The sequence below is a fragment of the Argiope bruennichi genome, chromosome 5 (assembly GCF_947563725.1).
Source record: "Argiope bruennichi chromosome 5, qqArgBrue1.1, whole genome shotgun sequence".
Lineage (NCBI taxonomy): Eukaryota > Metazoa > Arthropoda > Arachnida > Araneae > Araneidae > Argiope > Argiope bruennichi.
Window position 1 is genome coordinate 45,407,011 of NC_079155.1, and position 20,986 is coordinate 45,427,996.

Here is a 20,986-nt window from a genome sequence, read left to right on the forward strand (position 1 = left end):
GATTTTATTCAAAATAAAAATTTAATTAGTACCAAAGTGAGGGATAAGTTAACAAAAAATAATCAATTTAAAGATAAAACTAGTCATCAAATTATTTATTAGCTGAATATCAATTTATCATATATTTTCAAGATAATTTGATTTTGAACATGCAAAAAAATAAATTGTATATTTATTCAATTATTTATATATAGTAGCTGTTATTTTATGTGATCACTTCAGTCTTACAAATTTAAATGACAGTAGCTGACTGAGAGTAATAACCAAATTGAGTAAACTGTAATATATTTTTATCATATCCAAGGAAAGAAAGAAAAAAATACTCATCTTTATAGTTTATTTCATATAAAAAATTCATTAATTGTTGTCTACCCACAATTATTTCTTAACATTTTACTTCTATACTGTTAATACACGTTTTTTTTTAAATTTGTTGAATGATGACGAATATCTATTTCAAAATATCAAATAATTTGCCTTATTATAAACTCCATTGGAGAGTTTTTTTAAAAAACATCTTCAATCCCATTGGAATCCTCCATTTTTAGTTCTTGGTCTTGATCATAAAAAGCTCATGATTTTTCAAAATTTACATAGAAGAGGTGCGAAATTTTCAATTGCTCCATAGCATTGTGTTAACTCATTTTGGGTATAATGCCAAGATTTATCTTTAACAAATAAGTTTCTTCAAAATCCATTTTGCTTTATGATTCAATTACATGCATCATTTATGGCTATTTAATAGATTTTCAAGCCAGATCTGACAGTATAGCCTTCCTTTTAATCCAATCAAGATCATTCATGTCCAGACAAAAGAATATGAACCTTTTCTCTAGAAAAAAAAATATTCCCAGATTTTTTCTTACAGATGCAATAAGAAATTTCAAAATTATTCAAAATGGAGGATGGCTCAATCCTCTACTTCAAAACTGATAAAATTAAGCCAAGAATGATCACACTAAATCATTATTATTATTATTAGTGTACATTAGAATACTTTGTTTTGGAATCAGAAACATTTCATAATGTAAAGCAAATTATAACATTGACTAAAATCATATCAACAGGCATCCACTATATAACAGATTTCTTTTTCTTGTTTGTTGTTCTAAACGCCATTTCATTTAAATTTTACCAATCTTTCTTAATAATAATAATTAATCATGCACTAAATATTTTAACCACAAGATTCATCCATACAGTAGACAGAAAAGTTATGCATGTTAAATAACAAAATCCAGCTATGTAAGCTATTGAACAACATATAAAAGTACACACTAAGTTTCCTAATTTCTATATCTGTTTTAATTCAACCATCTGGTGAGTTCACTACAACTTTTTACAACTCCTGAGTTTTCGTTTCTTTCTTTTTTCCCCAACCTCTGCTATAGCAAATAATAAAAAGTGCAACTCTTTCAATGTAACACATACCATAGCTTTTTAAAATGTTTGCACTATAAAATATCCACTAATTGAATATGGATCCTTCTAGAAAGTATTTACCATCAGATTTTCATACTATTTAATTAGTACCATCTCCCTTAAATAGCATTTCTTAAAGCTTTATAATATTTAATGCAGTGATTTTCCATTTATCAACAATTAGAAATCAATGTTTTTGATCCAAATCCATTAATTAAAATTATATTCAGAATCTCTTAAACACACAGAAATAAAAAAAAAATTACATCAGTAATAAATGAAAGTCCATCATAAGGAGATTTATCTTGGCTGATGAAATTGAAAGCATTCAGGAATGCTACTCCAGCATCGTGAAAACCATCAAAAGATGTATCTGGATTCACAGCAAATAATAATCCTATCCTATAAAAAGGAAATAGAGTCAAAATAAAAATTATCTATAAAAGATCATATAATTTACTTAACATAAGTTATTAATAAATTTAACACTATTTTTTAACAAAATATTATACAATTTAATAAATGCATAATAATCTGTTTATTATATAAAACCAGTGATGCATTAAATGCTCATTAATGAGCATATGGAGCAATGACAAGAAATATACTAAACTATTTCATATAATTGCCTACTGGATAATTGCCAAAATCACTTCAAATTCATAAAAATGAAAACACAAATACATACTTATATCAGAAATAAAGGTAATACATAATGATAACCTTCGAATAATTTTATTTGTAATAATCTGCAAAAATTACTTAAAACAACAGTGAAAGCATTATTGAAAATACAATGAAAAAATAAGTGCTTTGGTAGAAATAGTACCTGCCACCCCCACCCACCCCCTTTCCATATATATGCAAAAAAGTATTAAATTGTTTGTGTTTGTGCAAAGAAAAACACAACAATTATAAACAGCTTTAAATATTCCACATATAGATTTTAATTGTACTCCTATAGCATTTATATTGAATTTATATTTAAATAGTTCCTAAAGAATAAAATTATTATATACATGTAAGCAAAAATATTTGAATCTAAACTGCAGATATAATTCATTGCATTATGCAGTAAGGACTTTTGCAAAATGCTTGTGTAAGTAAGGAAGATGATCATGTTTTAATTAATACATCATCAATAAGTAGTTTTGAAAAAAAAATATTTTATTCATGGGACTAATCCTATCAATAAGTCAGTGGTTTTTATTTTTCATGCAATCCATACAGGTAATTACGATTAAAAATTGTAGATCACAAATTTATATAAGGACCTTGAATTATAGGTATTTCTAATATACTGTGATTTAAAATAACTTAAAAATTAAATTTGCTCACAAGACAACATAAATTTTGAGCACTATTCATTGCTTATTTTTAAATCTTAATATATAGAACAATATATTTAATTCATGTACAAACATGAATATATATATGTACAGTTCAATAAAATAATAACATGTATTAAATACTTAGTTGTAAAAAATACCAACATTATTTTTTAAGACTAAGATTCATGAAATAATCCTAGTTAAACTCAACTATTCTATTCAAGAAGAAAATAACAACAACGAAAGCCATATTTATAAGCCATTATGTGATGTGAAAAAAGCAGAATTAAAGAAAAAAAATGATAAAATTGATTTTTTTAAAATTTATATATATATTAATATGAGTTAGAAAATTCATTATAATGAAAAAAAATAGTATCATATACTCAGCTTATTAATCAATAATGTTAAGTAAGGATCCATATGATAAAAAAAAATGGTTAAAATTTAGAATCTGGTGCTTTGTTAAAACATACCAAATTATTCCATTACTAATACAAAATCAACAAGCATATAAATTTTTAATGCAATAAATTATCAAGAGGATGATTAGCAGAATAGGAAAACAACATTTCAAATAAATAAAAAGAATTTAGCTTAAACAAACTTTGAAATAAATAAAATAAAATAAAAATTATTCCAATCTATATTACAAAAAAAAAAAAAATTAAAAATTATGATTTTCTGAATAATGGAGTGAAATCAAAGAAATATGCTTAATTAATCAAAATAATAAAATAGAATCCTTTAAATATTAGGAAATGTAATTATTTTTAAATGAAGCTTCAAAATACCAAATAAAGAAACTGTTAAATAAAAATTATATTTACCTAACTGGAGCTTTATGAACATAAAAAGATTCTGCAAGTTTAAAAAGATCTCTTGAGCTTTCTTTTGAAGGATCAGCAATGAGGACCTAAAAAAATTAAACAATAAAAATTTTCAACACTTTATACCAAAAACTGAACAATGGGAAAAACAAAAAAGAAAAGAGATGACTGCAAATTAACAATACAATACTAAATAAAAGTTGTGCTTTAAGAGGTAGTATCTGTTCTTATTAAATTAAGTTCCAAGCAAAATTATTAACTTTATATGCATTTTATAATTTAAGTAAATAAGCAAATATGATTATTTTAAATAATACACACAAATATCATTTTATGATCTTTAAAAAAAATACTACTTTTCCCTACAATTTATTAAAGATTAAATTAACCATCACAATCTATTAAATAAGCCAAATATTAAACAGGTTAGAATATTTTTTATCAAAAAGTTTCATTTCTTCCCATTTTATACAAAACAGAATTAAAAAATTAAACAGAAAGATATAATTTGTTTATTTTAAGATTATTTGCCTTGTTTATATATTAAAATTTAAATACATATCAAAATAATATAATGTTTCAAAATTTGAAATAAATATTATCTTACAATTTAACATTTAAATATGTATCAAATTGAATCAAATTAGAAATAAATATTATCATACAGTTTAAAATTTAAATATATATAAAAATTCGACTAAAATATCATTAGAAAACAAGTTTTCAATAAAATTTACAATATAAAAAATAAAAGAATAAAAATTAATACCAAATGATAAATATTTTTTTTTATGCTACGAAGCATTCCTGGATAAGTTGGTCTTAATAGATCTTGAACACTTGAAGGCCAGCTTCGATATGGACGATCAGTTTCAATGTTATTGATATACTAGAAAAGAAAATGAGAAATTAAAGTTTTGTTTATTCCAGTATTTTTTAGAAAATGAACATTAAATAAATAAAGTTTAAAGACTAAAAAGAAGTAAGAACAGGAATAAATCAAACAGGTAAATTTTTATCAACGTAAGAAAACTAAAATGTATTCAAATATCTTTTCATGTAAAAAAAAAAAAAAAAAAAAATCACATTTTAATTATAAATATTGGAATTTGAAGCCTACCAACATTTATTATAATATTTCATTATATTTGGTATTACATTACCGAATATAATAAATTATTATAAAAATGCTGTTTAATAAAAGAATACTTAATATGGTTTTTAATAAATAAAAAAAGTAATTTATTACAAAATATGCCTATAAAATTTGAAGGTTTAAAAATAAATATAACACCTAGTGACACTAGCCTTCAAATAATAAATTTTTGATTACATAAACTTTAAAAGAATGATTCAAACAGATTTATAAAACTATTTTTCATGAAAGTTGTAGTACTTAAAAGAAAAATGTAGAAGCAAACATGCTGTTTTAAATTATATTAATTATTTCATAGCCTTTTCAAATATATTTATATAAAATAAAAGCAATATTAATTCCACTAATCATGTAAGGATATCATCTAAATATTAAACTACTCTAATAATATTTACACATAAAATATAAAAAAAACTTAATTCCATCAACTGAAAACTAATATAATGATAATTGTAGAAGACTGCAGTCGAAACTACACTAGAAGATGTTCACCTTTATTTACTCATTATCTAAACTTTTTAATGACATAACTAAATAACTTCTTTCCTTCATGCATAAGGTATGACTATAAATCACAGATTCCATTTATAGCATGATGTTGGTACAAATTATTCTTAGATAAATTAGTAAGAAACTTTAGAAATCAAAAATAATATTTTTGCTTAATTTTTTTTAAAAAAAAGATATATTTGTAGAAACAAAATAATTTGTGAAACTTAATCAAATATTTTTATGGAAATTGATATCTGTTAATAATCAAAAATTTCAATACAATCTTTACATATACATGATTTTCTTTATGAACGTTCTTCAAAGAGACAGAATAAAATCAACAAACAAATTAGGGATTTTCCCTCCCTTAGAATAGCAAATAGAAAAATAAAATTGAAATCGATAACCTTTTTTTTACAACATCAGCAGCAAGAATAAATTTAGGAAAAATAAAAAATACAAATTTAAATTCATCATGGTAAAATAATAATAGAAAAATTTTTTGACTTACTTGAATGGAAGAATCTCTTATATCAACAGCATATTCCTCTTTATCATGAGCAAAATCTATTTTCAGGAGTTTTGTGAGAAGTGCCTCCTAAAGAAAAAATATCAGCACAATAAAATAAATTCATATCATAAAATCCCATATAAAATCCAGTTATCCCAGCTTAAATATATATATATATATATATGAAAAATTCAAAAAAAAAATATGATAGTATTTATTTATTCTTCTAAAATTCAGCATGCCTAAATCCCACCTTTAAAAAATAATATATAGCTCCAAGATGTAAAATTGAAAAGTCAGTCATATATAATTTAACGATGATAAAATTCAATAACAAGGTAAAATGTTCCTGTTTAAAAAATATTTTATGTAAAGGGATTTAAAAAAAATGGAACATATCACTTCTGTAAATGGAAATCAATCAGCTGTTGATGTATTTCACAATAAATACAACCCATACAGTGAAGGTAACTATTAACAGCATAGCTTATAAAAAATCAAATCTGAAAGAAAATTATTATTTCACTTACAGGTATTTTAATTTTATACAAAGCTTCCAGGACTCTAGTTTCTTGCTTAAGTGTTTGAAGAAGTGAAAAGATGTCTGTAGATTCCATATCAAAATACATGCCATTTACAAATATTGCAACATCAGAAGGACCTAAATTATGATGATGCATAAACATCTATAAAAAGAAAAATAACTGACATTTAAAATAAAATAATCACAGATTTTCATACATGAAATATAAATGTATAAGCATGTTCATCACATATCTAAATTGATATAATAATTTGTACTTTTTATAAGGGTACATTCTTACTTATAAGCGAAAATAATGCAAACACACAAAAAAAAATTGACCTAAAAAGTTGTATGAATTTTGAAAATTTCAATTCTTATTACAATTAAAACTACCTGGAGTGGCGTCCCTGAAGCTTTTTCATATATTTTTACTTAAGCTTTAAACTCCCCTCTCCTCTGTATAAAAGATGGATGTTCAGTATGCCTATAAATGCCTTGCAAGACATTATTCAAAAAACAGTTATGAAATGTAGATCTTTTTTTACTGAATTTATTGTACATATACTTTAAATACCTTTTGGATGACCAAAATCAAGCCAGAATTTGATTCAGACTATAATTGTAGTCACAAAATAACATGCCACATTTCATTTTTTTTAAAAAAAAACATTTTATTATGAATAATTACATTTGCATGCATGTGAAAATACAGACCAACAACCATTCAACAGATTTGTTTCAAAATTTGAGAAGAATCTATATTTTAGATGTTAAACCTGAATGCCAAGCTGTTTGTATTTTGAAATTATTAAGTTCACTTGTAACTGAACAGTCAAATTTTCTGTAGATGGATTTTGATCAAAATTTGACAAAATTCCACAAATTTGATCATAAGTCCATATACCAAATTTCATTCGTCTAGCTCAAAACGTTTTTGAGTTACTGTGTTAACAGACAAGCAGATATATGCCCCAGGAATGTTTGAAATACGGTCATTCATGAAAATCTCTTGTTTCAATTTTTGTGAAAATTACGATACTATCGCTACATTTATAACAAAGAAAAAACAACAATTTTTCAATTATGACTGTCTGTGAAGAAGATATTAAAAATTAAATTATATACATGGGATTTGGGATCTAGAGCCTTTGCACCAAATTACTAGATACTTTATCCATCCATGTCCATGTGAACACAGTAACATGCTGCTGGTTAGATAAAATTTAATAAATCATTTTTCATTAGAATCATTAATCTATAAAATTTTAGACCCAATCAACTAAAGGATTGATGGTCTATCAGAGTGTATATTTGTGAGTATCTGAATGCGATAATTCAAAAATGCAATGACTCAATCAACTGAAATTTTGTATGTGGTTTTGACAGTAATACTATAAATCTTTATGTTGTTATAACAACTGTTGAGCCCAATTATGGAAAGGCAAACATTCAAAACCACAGTAAGTTTTTTTTTTTTTTTTCAATGTACTACACCAGATTCTATAAGTATAAGTAAAGCTGAGATGAGAATACTTAGTTTTGTCAATTAATGTTAATTTATACAGTAATATTACAAAACAAATTAGAAGCAAATGCAAATTGGAAAAAAAAAAAAAAAAAAAGAAGCAACTCTAAACAAATAAATTCCCTTAATCAAAAAAAGAAAAATTATCAGATAAAACTAAAATAATATCAATGTCTCACTTGTTGGTTTCTTTCCATTTCTTTCTTAAAATCACTGGAGACAGAAACATGTACCAAAGACCGAGCCTGAGTAGGAAAATTTTGAGCAATTTCTTTCATAACACGTAATGTTTCTTCTACAGGAGAACTTAAAATCTTTTGTGCTGCTTGTAAACTTAGTTCTAGAAAATAGTGATTTTTTTATAAATTACAATTGTATAAAAATTAGCAAAAAATTTACATGAAAAAATTCAGAAAGATATGCCTTTATACATCCTTAGCTTTCAGGTTTGATACAAATATATGCTAATTTTTTAAAAAAGAGAAGGTGCTCTAAGAATTACTAATGTCTAAGAGTCATCTTGAAATTTAATCATGACAACAATAAAAGCAATTTATCATGTAATATTATTATAAATTTCATCATTAACATCTAAGTAGAACAATTGTCTCATTATTTGTTTTCTTTTATGAAATTTACAAGATATATATGCATATCTCTAATGTCAAAAGAAGGAAGGAAATTAAATTGTGTTAATTTGACATTAATGGCACCATATGTTTGCTGAATAATGAATAACAGAACATATATTAAAAATGGTTTCAATTTTATTTTTAAAGGAAGTAATTTAATTATATTTAAACAAAAAATAATGAATTACTAAAATGTATATTTGCGATATAAATTTTTAATTACAAAAGTTATCATTTAGATGTTAAAAATATTATTCCACATATATCAAAAACCTTAAAACAAAATGTTACAAACAAAGACTTTGGTTTAAGATTTATGCTTAAAAATACATTTCCATTTAATTTTCTGACTCTACACAATAGAAATACAAAAATAAACATAAATTTAATGGATTAAATAACCAAGCAAAAGTAATGTAACAGAACTAGCAATTGCAACAAAAAAAAAGTAGGAAAGTGATATGAATGTTACAAATTCAATTCTTTAGTATTTATTTATTTGAAATAAATCAATATAATTAATTATACAATAGCTAATTAAAGAAACAAGCCTTTAAAAATATCAGACACATATCAGAAGTAAAATATGTGTGTAATAAAAGTGGTTAGTGCATATCTAACTCAGACTGAGATGTTCCATGCAAAATATCAACAATAAAATAAATGTTTATAAATTACCTTGCAATTCCCACACTTTCAAATTTGGGATTTCTTTTGAACTATCTATTAGGTGCTTTTTGAACTGTTCAAGTTGCTCTTTTTTTGAAGGATGCAATTCCCTAATATGCAATAATAAATATAAACAAAATGCATGGAAGAATATAAAATATATTATGTAACCAAAGCAACTGATTACATCATAATATAGACATAATAAAATAACACATTAAATTTTAAATCTATTTAGTTACAATTAATTTTTACATTATTTATGCATTTATTTTAATAAATGGAATAATAAAAATGTTATTTATCTCAGGAATTACAATTTCAATATCAGATATTGAAGTAAAATTTTTCTTTAGAACCTTGCAAAACTTTTTACTGAATTTGACTGATTTGATTTTTACTAAAAATACTGAATTTGAAGAACTATGAAAGGAATTAAAAAAATTGTAAATGCACAGTTTCAAACTGAAAGCACTATCAATTTTCTTTTTAAATACAAATCATAATTATTTTCAAATTTTAAAATAAACTATAGCTTCTATGTTGTGATGTGTTATAATAACAGCTCATAATTGATATATAATAGCTGCAGCTTTTACATTCATTTTTATTTTTTCCTTCATACAGAATAATATTTATATCAACTAAACTAACAGTTTAAAAAAAAGAAAGAAAATGATATTAGTAAGAAAACAGGAATAAGCATTTTATTTTCAATTTATTTATGATGAAAGAGAATTAATAGAATTACTTATCATCAGAATTTAAAAATTAGATTTAATATTAAATTATAGATCTAATATTTAAGAACTACGATATCTGTTTACTTTCCTGATAGTTAAAATAAGAGCAGATAAAAAAAATTCATGCATAAACATGTTTTTTAAAAATGTTCTTAAAATTCAATTTTTAAGAAAAATCATTCTTTTCTTCAAAAGAATATGTATGTTCCAATATACACATTTAAATGCTAAACAATGTTTAAAAGAGTAAAATTCAAGAAACCATTTTAGATATGAAGTGAACAGAAAATAATACTGGAGAAAGTATGTAAATAAGATAGCTAATTTGTTAACTTAAATTTTAAAAACATGTTTAAGGTGCAAAACTGGAATGCTGAGATCCACAAAACTTCAGAACGAATCACTTGAAAAAAATGTTTTAGTAAACTTCCAAAATAATATTAATTAATAAAGAAAGAATATATTATATATATATATAATTCTGATAGAGAAAAAAAACCATTTAATAGAACCTGACTTATCTGAGTTAATTAAGATCATAATCACCATTGAAAATCAGAAGTTCAATCAATAGACCATTTTATGAACTTTTTTTTAAGGTACAAAATTTGAAATTATCAAAAATTTCCACATCTCTATTATATTTTAAAATAAAACTTTATCAATCCTTGTACATGCACTTTTTTAGAACATTTAATTTCATTTGTATTTTCTCTATGATTATTTAAAATGATTTCAAAAGAAAATTTTCCTTGGCCAATAATATATTTTTCCAATATATTAATAATGGGCTTTTATTTTTTCCATAAAAAAGATTAGTATTAGTATATTATTATTGAAGTGATTAAGACAACAACCATGTAATATGTAAATATACATTATTCACTGGTTTTGTTTTTTAATTAACCTATGTTATTAAAGAAAGATTCCTTATAATGATATTTTACAAGTTCATACTCATGCTGATTGGCTAGGTCAGCATGGATTTTTAAAGCTTTTGCATCATGAAAATTGTCTTTAATAGTTGACAAGATTTTAAGAAAAATCTGATGACTTCATTAAAAAATGAAAACCAGAATTATATCAGTCTGGTACTTGACAGATGCTAAGATAACTGAAGTTCTTCAGTAAATAATATAAGCTAAATATTATCTTTAAAAAAGGCTATAAAATATTCTACTATTGTTAGAATATAAAATAATATTCTAACAACAGGATTTTTAATACTCACATTAACTTACTAAAGATAAAACCTTCAAGTTCCTCATGTTTATCCATTTCTTCATGTTCAGGCGTTTTTTCCTCTGTAAAAATAAAAGTAAGTAAAATCATTTAAAACCTTTCTTAATCTATTAGAATATCCATTTTTTTAAAGCAAATAAATAACATACATAGAGAAAAGAACTTACTTGTGTCATCTAAAAAATCAAATAAGACGCAAGCATATTTATTAGATTGGAAATAAAAATGGATATATTAAATTCATGACATTTTAAATTTGAAATATTAGATCATTAATAATGTTACATATCCTTAAATTAATAAACTATTTTACTAATTAATTACATTAATGAAAAAAAATAGAAACAACTTTTAAAAATTGCATATCTGTTTAAAGATAAATTGCATAATACAAGATTGCAATAATAAGTAAAATTACATCTATAAATATCTTTAATGCAAATAAACTATTTGAGATGTTTTAATAAGTTATATCATTATATGAGGCTGATTTAAAGAAAAGAAATTATAATAATTTGATAGAAAACAATTCCATATTAACTGAAACATAGTTTAAAAATAATTATGCAAAAAAAATAACCTTGAAGTTTTAAAAAAATAAACATATAGACAATTTATTCAGTTTCTGGATTTACAATAAAAAACTTATTTTAACAATATTATCAAAATATATTTTTCAGAAAGTAATAAAAACTCCTTCAAAAAACATATATAAGAAAATTACTTCAAAAAGTAAATAGACAATACAAAGTAATTGAAAATTCATGTAACCAAAATTTTCAAAAATTATGAAAGCATTAAAATAAATATTGCATTTTATATTCGTAGATTATACAAAAATGATGTAGGAACTGGGGAGCAAAAAGACATACTTGTTATAGTTGCCTGCATGTAAAAACATTAGTGCGATTATCTCTTTTTAAAATCAAATATGATGAGAAAATGAAAATAATAATAATACCTTATGAATACTAATTAATATTTTAAACAACTAATCAGAAATCAACTAATCATCATACTATTCTCAAGGTGCCATTTATCGTAAAAACACAACTGAGCATCAATATGCATTAGAAGTAGTATATTATTCATAATTTCAGTAGTAGTTTCTGTTTAATTTGTTTGAAGCAAATTGAGAAGACTTTTTTTTTTTTTTTTAACTGGTTGAATTTATATTTTTGCTTCACAATAATTATTTACAGAAAAGTTTATTGCTTTTCAAATGCTCTGAAATTTAATGAAATCATCTGGCAATCTAGTTTTAAAAAATGGGAAAAATAATTAGGAATAAAATGTTGCAGTCAAAAATTGAGAGAAAGAAAGTTGGAAAAGCAATCAAATCAAGAAAACATTCATGCACATATTTGAAGAACAGGCTTGTATTTCAAAAACGTTGAGAGAAAGTTCAAAGTACTTTTTTCCCCTCCTTCACATAATATACTTTTTTTATATTTATAGTTTAATTAATTACTATAATTTAGGCTTATTAATTTAATTACTATAGTTTACACTACTTAATAATATACTAGTTCATAATTTGATTGCTTGTAGTTGGCTAATCAATTAATATTTTTTCTAATAAATGAATTTTTTTAACGTGGATAATATATTTTTTCAATCATCTTGAATAATTGTACTTCCTGGAAGGCAAAAATTATTAAGTATAACTTTTCAAAGTTTGACAAGATTTTAAAAATTTGCAAATTGATTGATAATGGTATTTATGAAACTACCAGAAGAAAGAAAATAATAAAACTAGTCAAAGTGTTCAGAAGAAATTACCAACAACTTTTGTATCATCTTGAGCTTTATATTCAGTACTTTTAACAGCTAATTCCACACCATAGCCAGAAAGTCGAACTTTCTGTTTTCGTCTTTTCTATCAAAAAAAAAAAAAAAATCACCAAGCAATTAAAATATATTAATGATGAAATATATTTAAAAAACCAACTTTACAATAAATCTATTGTTTTAATTCAAAAGAATTGCTTATAATAAATAAATACATTTCTAATGATTTGGAATGATTGTAGAAGATTTCAACTTTCCTTGATTATTAAATTTTACTTTCTAAATACACATGCTTCTTGATTGATAGATATCAATAAGCAACAGAACTGTTAATTCGGTTCAGTTGTAATCTTAAAAGCTGCATTCTTCTAATGTATTGTAAGTATAAAAATATAAACTAAAACAAAATTGTAATTTTTTATTTATATTTCAGCACATATTTTAGTTTATTCAAGTACATTATTTTAAACTTTTCAAAAGCATATAAAGATGGGAATACTAAAATAATATGAGCAATTAAGTTACATGATATCAAATATATTATTGTATAATTGACTAATATTTAGATAAATTATACATTAAGGTATACAAAAATATTCATTAATATAATTGCACTTTCCAAAAGAAGAAGAAGAAAGGAAACATTTAAACATAATTAGCGCAATAAGAAGGGAAAGAGAATAAACAAGAAAATATGATCTACAAATAAACTTACATAAACATAATGCCTCACAGCATAAGTTACTTCATTTTTATCAGCCTTTTCATGTAATACTTTGTATAATCCATGGAAAGCTGATGTGCCAATTTCACCATAAAGGATAACATCAACTGATTGAGAAGCACTTGGATAGATATGATCCACTTGATAAATATTTGAAGCATTTCTAATAAAAAAAAAGTATTTCAATTAATCAAGAAATTAAAAACTATTAATCTTCCAAATGACTCATCATTTTGGTCTACTGATTTTCAACTCTAAGAAATAAGCTTTAAAAAAGCAAATAAACTGCATTTTTTACATGTAATCAACACTTTGTACTTCAGAGCTGAATGATAAAGACAAGAAAAGCAATTCAATTTCTAGGAAGGAGAAGTTACAATGCCGTTCAACAGATCAAGAAAGGAATTAAAGAATTATTTTTTTATTAGTTAGCAAAGCTATTAGCACTAATTGTAATTCATAATATCTTAATAAATGTCTGCTTCTAACAGTAACGGTTTATAAAACATGAAACTAATTCTATTTTTTGAACAGAAATTCTAAAATAGATTAATTCTACGTAATTAATATTTTATTTTGAATGCTAATGTTTTAAGTGTTCTATAATTTTTGTGTTAGTTTTCACACCCAAAAAATTAGTTTTTGAAGCAGAAAAACATTTTTATTCAAATTTGTGCAATTTTTAGAATACTATATCCATGCAGTGTTTTAAAAAATGAAAAATAAATTTTAATTAACTATTTTGAAATTGAAGATTCTAAATTAAGAATGTCAATTCCCCTACTTGCTTGGCTAATTTATTATTTTATCAGCAACAATGACAGTATACTTTTAATGCTTTATTCATATCACATGATAATAACTGGTATATTTAAGGAAATAATAAAAACTGTGCTGAATTGATGTTGGTATGAATGTTAATGCATTACAGCTCTGAAGAACTAAAGAAATAAACAGGATCATATTATTTTAGACTAAAATCTACACAAAAAAATAGTAACGCTTCATTACAAGACTGATTATAAAAAATGTAATTAAAAAAACATGTATATTATTTGAAAATCATTGAAGGGCCATTTAAATAAAAAAAAATTATATTAAATTGTTTAAAAGAAGAACATTAAATAAAAATTGAACTGCTACTATACTTACATATTGGAAATACATCAAAAGCACTGAAATATATCACTATTTTATAATTGTATCATCATTTACAAAAATTAAAGCATAAAAAATAATTATTAGCTTCTTGAACTAGATAAAAAGCAGTTCAAATTATATCTTGCAAGCTTTGAAAATATTACATGATAAAATTAAATAAATAGTTATACTTTACATTTTCTATTTATTATATTCATTTTGAAAAACACTTTTTGATCAGTAATCATAATCTTTAGCAATGTCATGTTTTGGAAAAATATAAAAATTAATATAATACATGTATATGATACAGCTCATACATACATCTAAAAATAAGTAAAAATTACAAAACCTCAAAAAATTAATAAAATGCAATTCTTTATTTTATTTCCCTAAAAAATTATATTTCTTTTAAGTATTCATCACAGATACAAAGAAAAATCACCTGGACGATGAAGACAATAAAGATTTGAGAGTCTTTGTATCACATGCATATGATCCTCCAACATCAGCTACAGCTTTACAATCAGAAGGAAGATGTTGATCATAAGCTATCTATAGAGACAAAAACTCTATAGTAAGAATTAGTGAGATATGAAAAGTTATTTTTAATTATTTTAATACATATCATATTAGCACAAAACAGTACATATATTACAACAGAAATTGATCAATAATTTTACATATATTTTTTAAAGAAGAAATGGAACATTTTTAAATGGTTTTTAATTTTTACTATAACAGCTGATTAAATATCTAAAAGAACAATTTAAATTTATCAATACTATAGGCTATGTTAAGTAACAGTATTATATGGGCTTAATACTGTTAAGCTTATATATATAAATATATATTTAAAAAGAAAATCACCTAGAAAGACTTCTACTGGATTAGCTAAAATAGGGGAACAATGATAAGATTTTTCTCTTTTCTGAGAAGAAATATTTATTTTATAAGATAAAAATTTATCTTAAAAATAAAGTAATCTTAGAAATAATTTTTATTTAATAATTTTCAAACTGAGAAAAATAAGTTTTAAAAGTCCCACTTTATGATAAATCTATGCAGTATGGCAATTACTTTATGCTAATAAAGTTATTGCCAAAAAATTGCTAATAAAGTAATTGACATTCCAAATTTGTTTATTAGTCCATTACTTTATGCTAATAAAGTAATGTACTAATAAACATAAGCTAGTAGAAGGGTTCCAAACATTGTGGTCTATTTTTTTAAAAACCAAATCTACAATAACTAATTTTATCATTGGAGCATTAAATTTTCCTAACAAAAAGCCAGAAGAAGTCCTTTATGTCTTTCCAGAAGAAGTCCTTTATGTCTAAAGGGAATTTTTATAGGGGGGGGGGAAACCATTTATTGTTAAATATAGCTTTACAGAAAACAGGTATCTTGAATTATATACATTCAATCAATTAATAATTGTTACAATGCATCAAAAATTGATACACAATGCACACTTTAAGGACCTATGAATTAGTAACCTTAAAATATTAAAAGAAGGAGTTTGACCCACCACAAGGTGGATCAACATTTCAGTAAATAATCATTAAGATTAACAATTTTTCTAAGGGGACATCTTTAAATACAAAGCTGTGCATACATGGTTTCCAAATAAATAATACAGCTAAATACCATTTCTTTTTAATGCAACACATAGCTTACTTTGGGTGAGAAATAATTTTTAGCTACTGTCGGATTATAACACCCAATCTTCTTCCAAATTTTTGCACTACACAAGCTATATAATGTTTTATATATCAAGTACATCTTTTAGCGGGATCAATTTTAGCTCACAGAAGCATTAAAACTTTACATTCGGATCACTTGAGAATTCAATTAAATAAAATATTATCATTAAAAATATAATTATTTTAATGAAACATAAAATGAATGCAACTTTGATGACTTTCTATTGATTAAAAAGTCAATATATTCTTATAGAACCATTATCAAAGAAAATAAAGACTTATATTTAAAAAAAATTATGAAAATGAATTAGAAAAAATGAATTAGAAAGATTCTGAAAACATACATGGTAGGATAAATTTATTTTAAAAGTTCAGAGAAATCTCTCTTGATAGAAAGAAACATTGTCTAATATGAAATGGAAAGATACGAGAAGGCAAATTTTAATATAAATTTGTAAGACCATACTAAAGCTTTAGAATACATAATTGTATATAGAGTTTTACTTAATAGTACCAACAGACATTTGGGATCATGCACTCATGAAACAATATTTTATACATTTCAGATTCACTTTTACTATATCTGAATGTTTGTAGTTTGCAATGCAAAATTAAGACAATCCCAATCCATTGACTAACTGTCTCCATATAATGCAAAAATAAATTTTAAAGCAATGTACGTTAGGATTTTCCCATAGTTTTTTATAAAATCAGGTATCTCTTAAAATAAATTATAGGAATAAATTCCCAATTGCATGAAGGCATTCATTTGAAACAAAAAAATATATATAATAGTAAAAAAAAAAAAAAAAAAAAAAAAAAAAAAACAGAAAATTTTAACATTACACTTATTTACAGTATAAGCAATTATAAAAATAGTTAATTAAAAGATTTGAAAAATTCAAAAATACATATCGAAATTAGAGATTTTTAATATAGTTATTAATGGAACAAATTATAGCAGAATCTCAAATTCAGCTCCTCTTACAGTACTGCATTTTCAGAAAAGCAAGTGAAGTGTATATCATAGGGAAAATAACTCAAAGCACACAGGTCTTAGTGACTTTGACAAGACACATACAATAGAATTTTAAATATTTTGTAATATCAATTATTTATAACATAATTTTCTGTATAAATTTGATACACTTTTGCAATAGACATAGCTTTTCTTACTATTAAAATGTGTTTCTTACTGACTAAACTTCTAATTAGTTAACTTCTATTAATTATCACAACAAATTAGTTAACTTCTACTCTTTTATTAATCTAATAGATTTACAACTGCAAGATTTTTTTATTTAATTGCATAAAGATTGCAAAGGATAATGGGATTTTTTAAATTAACAATGAGATTTTATACATTTTACAAAAATTTTTAATAACTCATTTTGAAAAAGCTCTTATAATTTGTAAGAGTCAAATAATTTTATTTAATAAATAAATGTTCTCAATAAAAAAAATACCTATAAATCTCAATTCTTTTTTGTTTTCAAATCATATTCAATAAAATTTCATATTTATATATATATATATATACATTCACACAAAATTAACTTACTTGATGAAACATTTCAATTGTAGGAGAATAGGCACGTAAAGATAAGGAAAATTTAAGTAGAGCAACTTTTTGAGAAGATAAATAATTACTAGTTATATCAATAATGGCATCATACTGTAATTTCTCGGATCCTGTGAAAAAATTGATAAAAACAAATGATATTTGAATTAAATTTTCTCTTTAGCTGAAAAAATCATATAATCACAGAATTTATCCTATTTCCAAAATATCAAAAATATATTTATGCAAAAGTATATAAATAATGACTTACTATTTCTAAAAAATCCAGGCTCTAATTTAGAGCAATCATCAATATATTTCCAAAATAATTCAGGATTTTCTTCAGCTAAAAACTCACTACAATAAAAAATAGATGCATTTACTAAAAAATAAAGCATATAATAATAACAAAAGTATGAATTAATTCAGTTTTTTTTCTTATTAAGATTACTTAGTTAAGAGTTGTTCAGTTAAAATTAAGAATTATTTTAAAAGTTAGATTTGTTTTATTAATTGATCTTTCTTAAATTTTAAAAAATAATTATGAATGCTATTTGAAAACCTAACAGATCAAATTGACGCAGAGATGGGATTACAGCCTATTGCTTTCCTAAAGAGAAAGACCTTTACATTATCATAGAATCAAAATACTAACATAATATTATCATTACACATGCACAAGTGCAAATTATAAATAATTCCATTATATGTTAGCAATAATACATGTATAGGTGATATGCAAAAATATTAAAATGTAGTCATTAAAAATTAAATGAGTATTAATTCAAGATTAATTACAATCCTTTGGATCAAATTTTATTGAAAAATGTCCAGATATTTCATCATTACAATTTTAAAGAAGGCAACTAGTATGTGATAAGCTAAATTTCACATAATATAAATATGAACATTTCTTTCTCTTCTTTTATTAAAATATGAAAAAAAAAAGAGAGAGAGATAGAGAGATAAAAGTGAAATTATGGATTCAAGGTTCCAATTATAAGCAGTTGCTTATTTCAAATAACGGATTGAATTATTTTTGAAATGAAATTCAATGAGAAAAGTTTAAACAATATATTACAGAAATCAAGTTATAACGATGCATGTAAATCTTAAATTGTCATATATTGTTAGAAGGACGGCTAACTATTTAGTTCATAAATTTAAGGATTTTATACAACAAAAGCAGCAAAAGATACCCATATTTTATTAAGCCCTACACCCTAAAAAAATATCAAAAACAGATAATGCCAAATAAATTCTGTACTGTTCATAGCTTTGATCTTTCTTTAGAATTCATCATAATGCAAGCAAAAAAAAAACCAAAAAAAAAAATCACAAGGCAAGCTTCTTAAATAAGAAAAATATTGCTTATATTAACAATAAATGAGCATGTGAATAATTATTGTAATTAATAATTGATTCTTTACATAAGCATGACAATAGTAAAGTCTTTTTTAAATCAATATAATTTGAGAGTAATAATTTATTTTTATCAATAAAACAATTAAGGAATTAATGAGTTATGCAGAAAATTATTTTATAACTATATTTTTTCATTTCATGCAAAATTTATAAAAATTACAAATAAGTATTTATAAAAATTAATTTTTTTAAATATCAGCATAAAGAAAATGATTACCTAGCTTCCAAATGTAATGGTGTATCCAACCATTTTGAATCTAAAACTACCGATACAGATTTCTGTAAACTTTGAGTATGAATGAGTTGAAACAAGGACAACAGCAAAGGAAGCACTAGATGGCTCAGTGATTGTGGCAACATTCTGACTAATAAAAATAATATTATTCAATAAAACATTTCATAAAACAATCCTCATTTATAAATATTTATGCACTTCTTACAGCTATTTAATTTAATAAAGCATATCATAAAACAATCCTCATCTATAAATATTGATCTACTTCTTATGGCTACTTATTTTAATAACACAATGCATATTTTTTTCAACACAACAGCAATCAAAATTAGACAACATTAGCAGTGGGTCACAACTTTAAGAAGCTAAATATATAAGTTCATAGCATGAGATCAGTATATTTTGCCTCAAACAGTATGTATTCTAACAATTGCTACACTAAAAAAAAATCCTTTTGTTCTAACTTTATGACAATGATAATTCTTAAGTTATCAAAAAATTTCCACATCTATATAATTTCAAATATAAGACAAAATAATTTGATAAATAAAACTAAACAGAACTTTAATCCAAAATTAATAAGGTTTTACACTTACATCCAAGCATTTATGGTATTTAATTATTTTAGAAATTAAAAGCAAGCTATTCTTTTAAAATATATATTTTTATTTATCAAAATGTTTTTAACTATTGAACGTCAAAGAAATTTATTGAGTGCTTTGATTTAAGCCATTTTAATCGGTTTATTTTTTTAAAAAATCACTTTTCATATCATAACTAATCCTTTAGATATGTCATTAAAATGCATGATTTGATATCAATTAAATTTATTATAAAATGAAATTTCATAAGTCCTAAAACTAAAAATTATGACAAATGAAAACAGTATCAGATTATTACTTTACTTAATTTTTTACATTCACAACTTACTTTTTAAATACAGGGTTAGTTTATTTCTTATTAGTATTTTCTTAAATTTGTGATGATTTTTGACGTTGCGATAGCATTACATAAATAAATCAATTCATCATGAGTAAAAAATTTATAGACCTTAAATATTTTGAACAATTTTAATAGCTATAGCTAACTATGACAAGTATACAATATATTCCCAAGGTGAGTATTTACAAATAAATAAATACTACAGACGGCAAAATTGGTGAAGCGGCTTGTGTCGCGGAAAAGGTTGCTAAGCGATTTCACACAGCTTATCTATTTTCATACGTGTAACTCTAGAGATACACCTTACTCTTCGACGAAAAAAGTAATTATATGAAACAAGTGGTATATTTAGAAAATATATAAAAATTTAAAACAACCAGTTA

General features: G+C 23.5%; 1 protein-coding gene across 4 annotated transcripts in view; it reads right to left on the bottom strand.

Moving 5' to 3' along the window:
- The window catches only part of LOC129969226 (UDP-glucose:glycoprotein glucosyltransferase 1-like), a 51,722-nt gene extending 30,858 nt beyond the window's left edge, over positions 1-20,864 (bottom strand). For 2 of the 4 annotated variants that reach the window (XM_056083687.1, XM_056083684.1), the window contains exons 1-15: positions 20,592-20,864; positions 19,644-19,791; positions 18,273-18,358; positions 18,002-18,132; positions 15,180-15,289; positions 13,586-13,757; positions 12,862-12,958; positions 11,069-11,141; positions 9,104-9,204; positions 7,973-8,133; positions 6,273-6,428; positions 5,743-5,829; positions 4,353-4,472; positions 3,584-3,669; positions 1,689-1,824 (exon numbers count right to left, since the gene is read on the bottom strand). In XM_056083687.1, the coding sequence (XP_055939662.1) occupies positions 1,689-1,824; positions 3,584-3,669; positions 4,353-4,472; positions 5,743-5,829; positions 6,273-6,428; positions 7,973-8,133; positions 9,104-9,204; positions 11,069-11,141; positions 12,862-12,958; positions 13,586-13,757; positions 15,180-15,289; positions 18,002-18,132; positions 18,273-18,358; positions 19,644-19,786 (1,659 nt within the window). In that variant the 5' untranslated portion in view covers positions 19,787-19,791; positions 20,592-20,864. The remainder of the gene's footprint in view (positions 1-1,688; positions 1,825-3,583; positions 3,670-4,352; positions 4,473-5,742; positions 5,830-6,272; positions 6,429-7,972; positions 8,134-9,103; positions 9,205-11,068; positions 11,142-12,861; positions 12,959-13,585; positions 13,758-15,179; positions 15,290-18,001; positions 18,133-18,272; positions 18,359-19,643; positions 19,792-20,591) is intronic. The other 2 variants (XM_056083685.1, XM_056083686.1) reach the window with 2 other exon arrangements.
- Between the last annotated feature and the right edge of the window lie 122 nt (positions 20,865-20,986).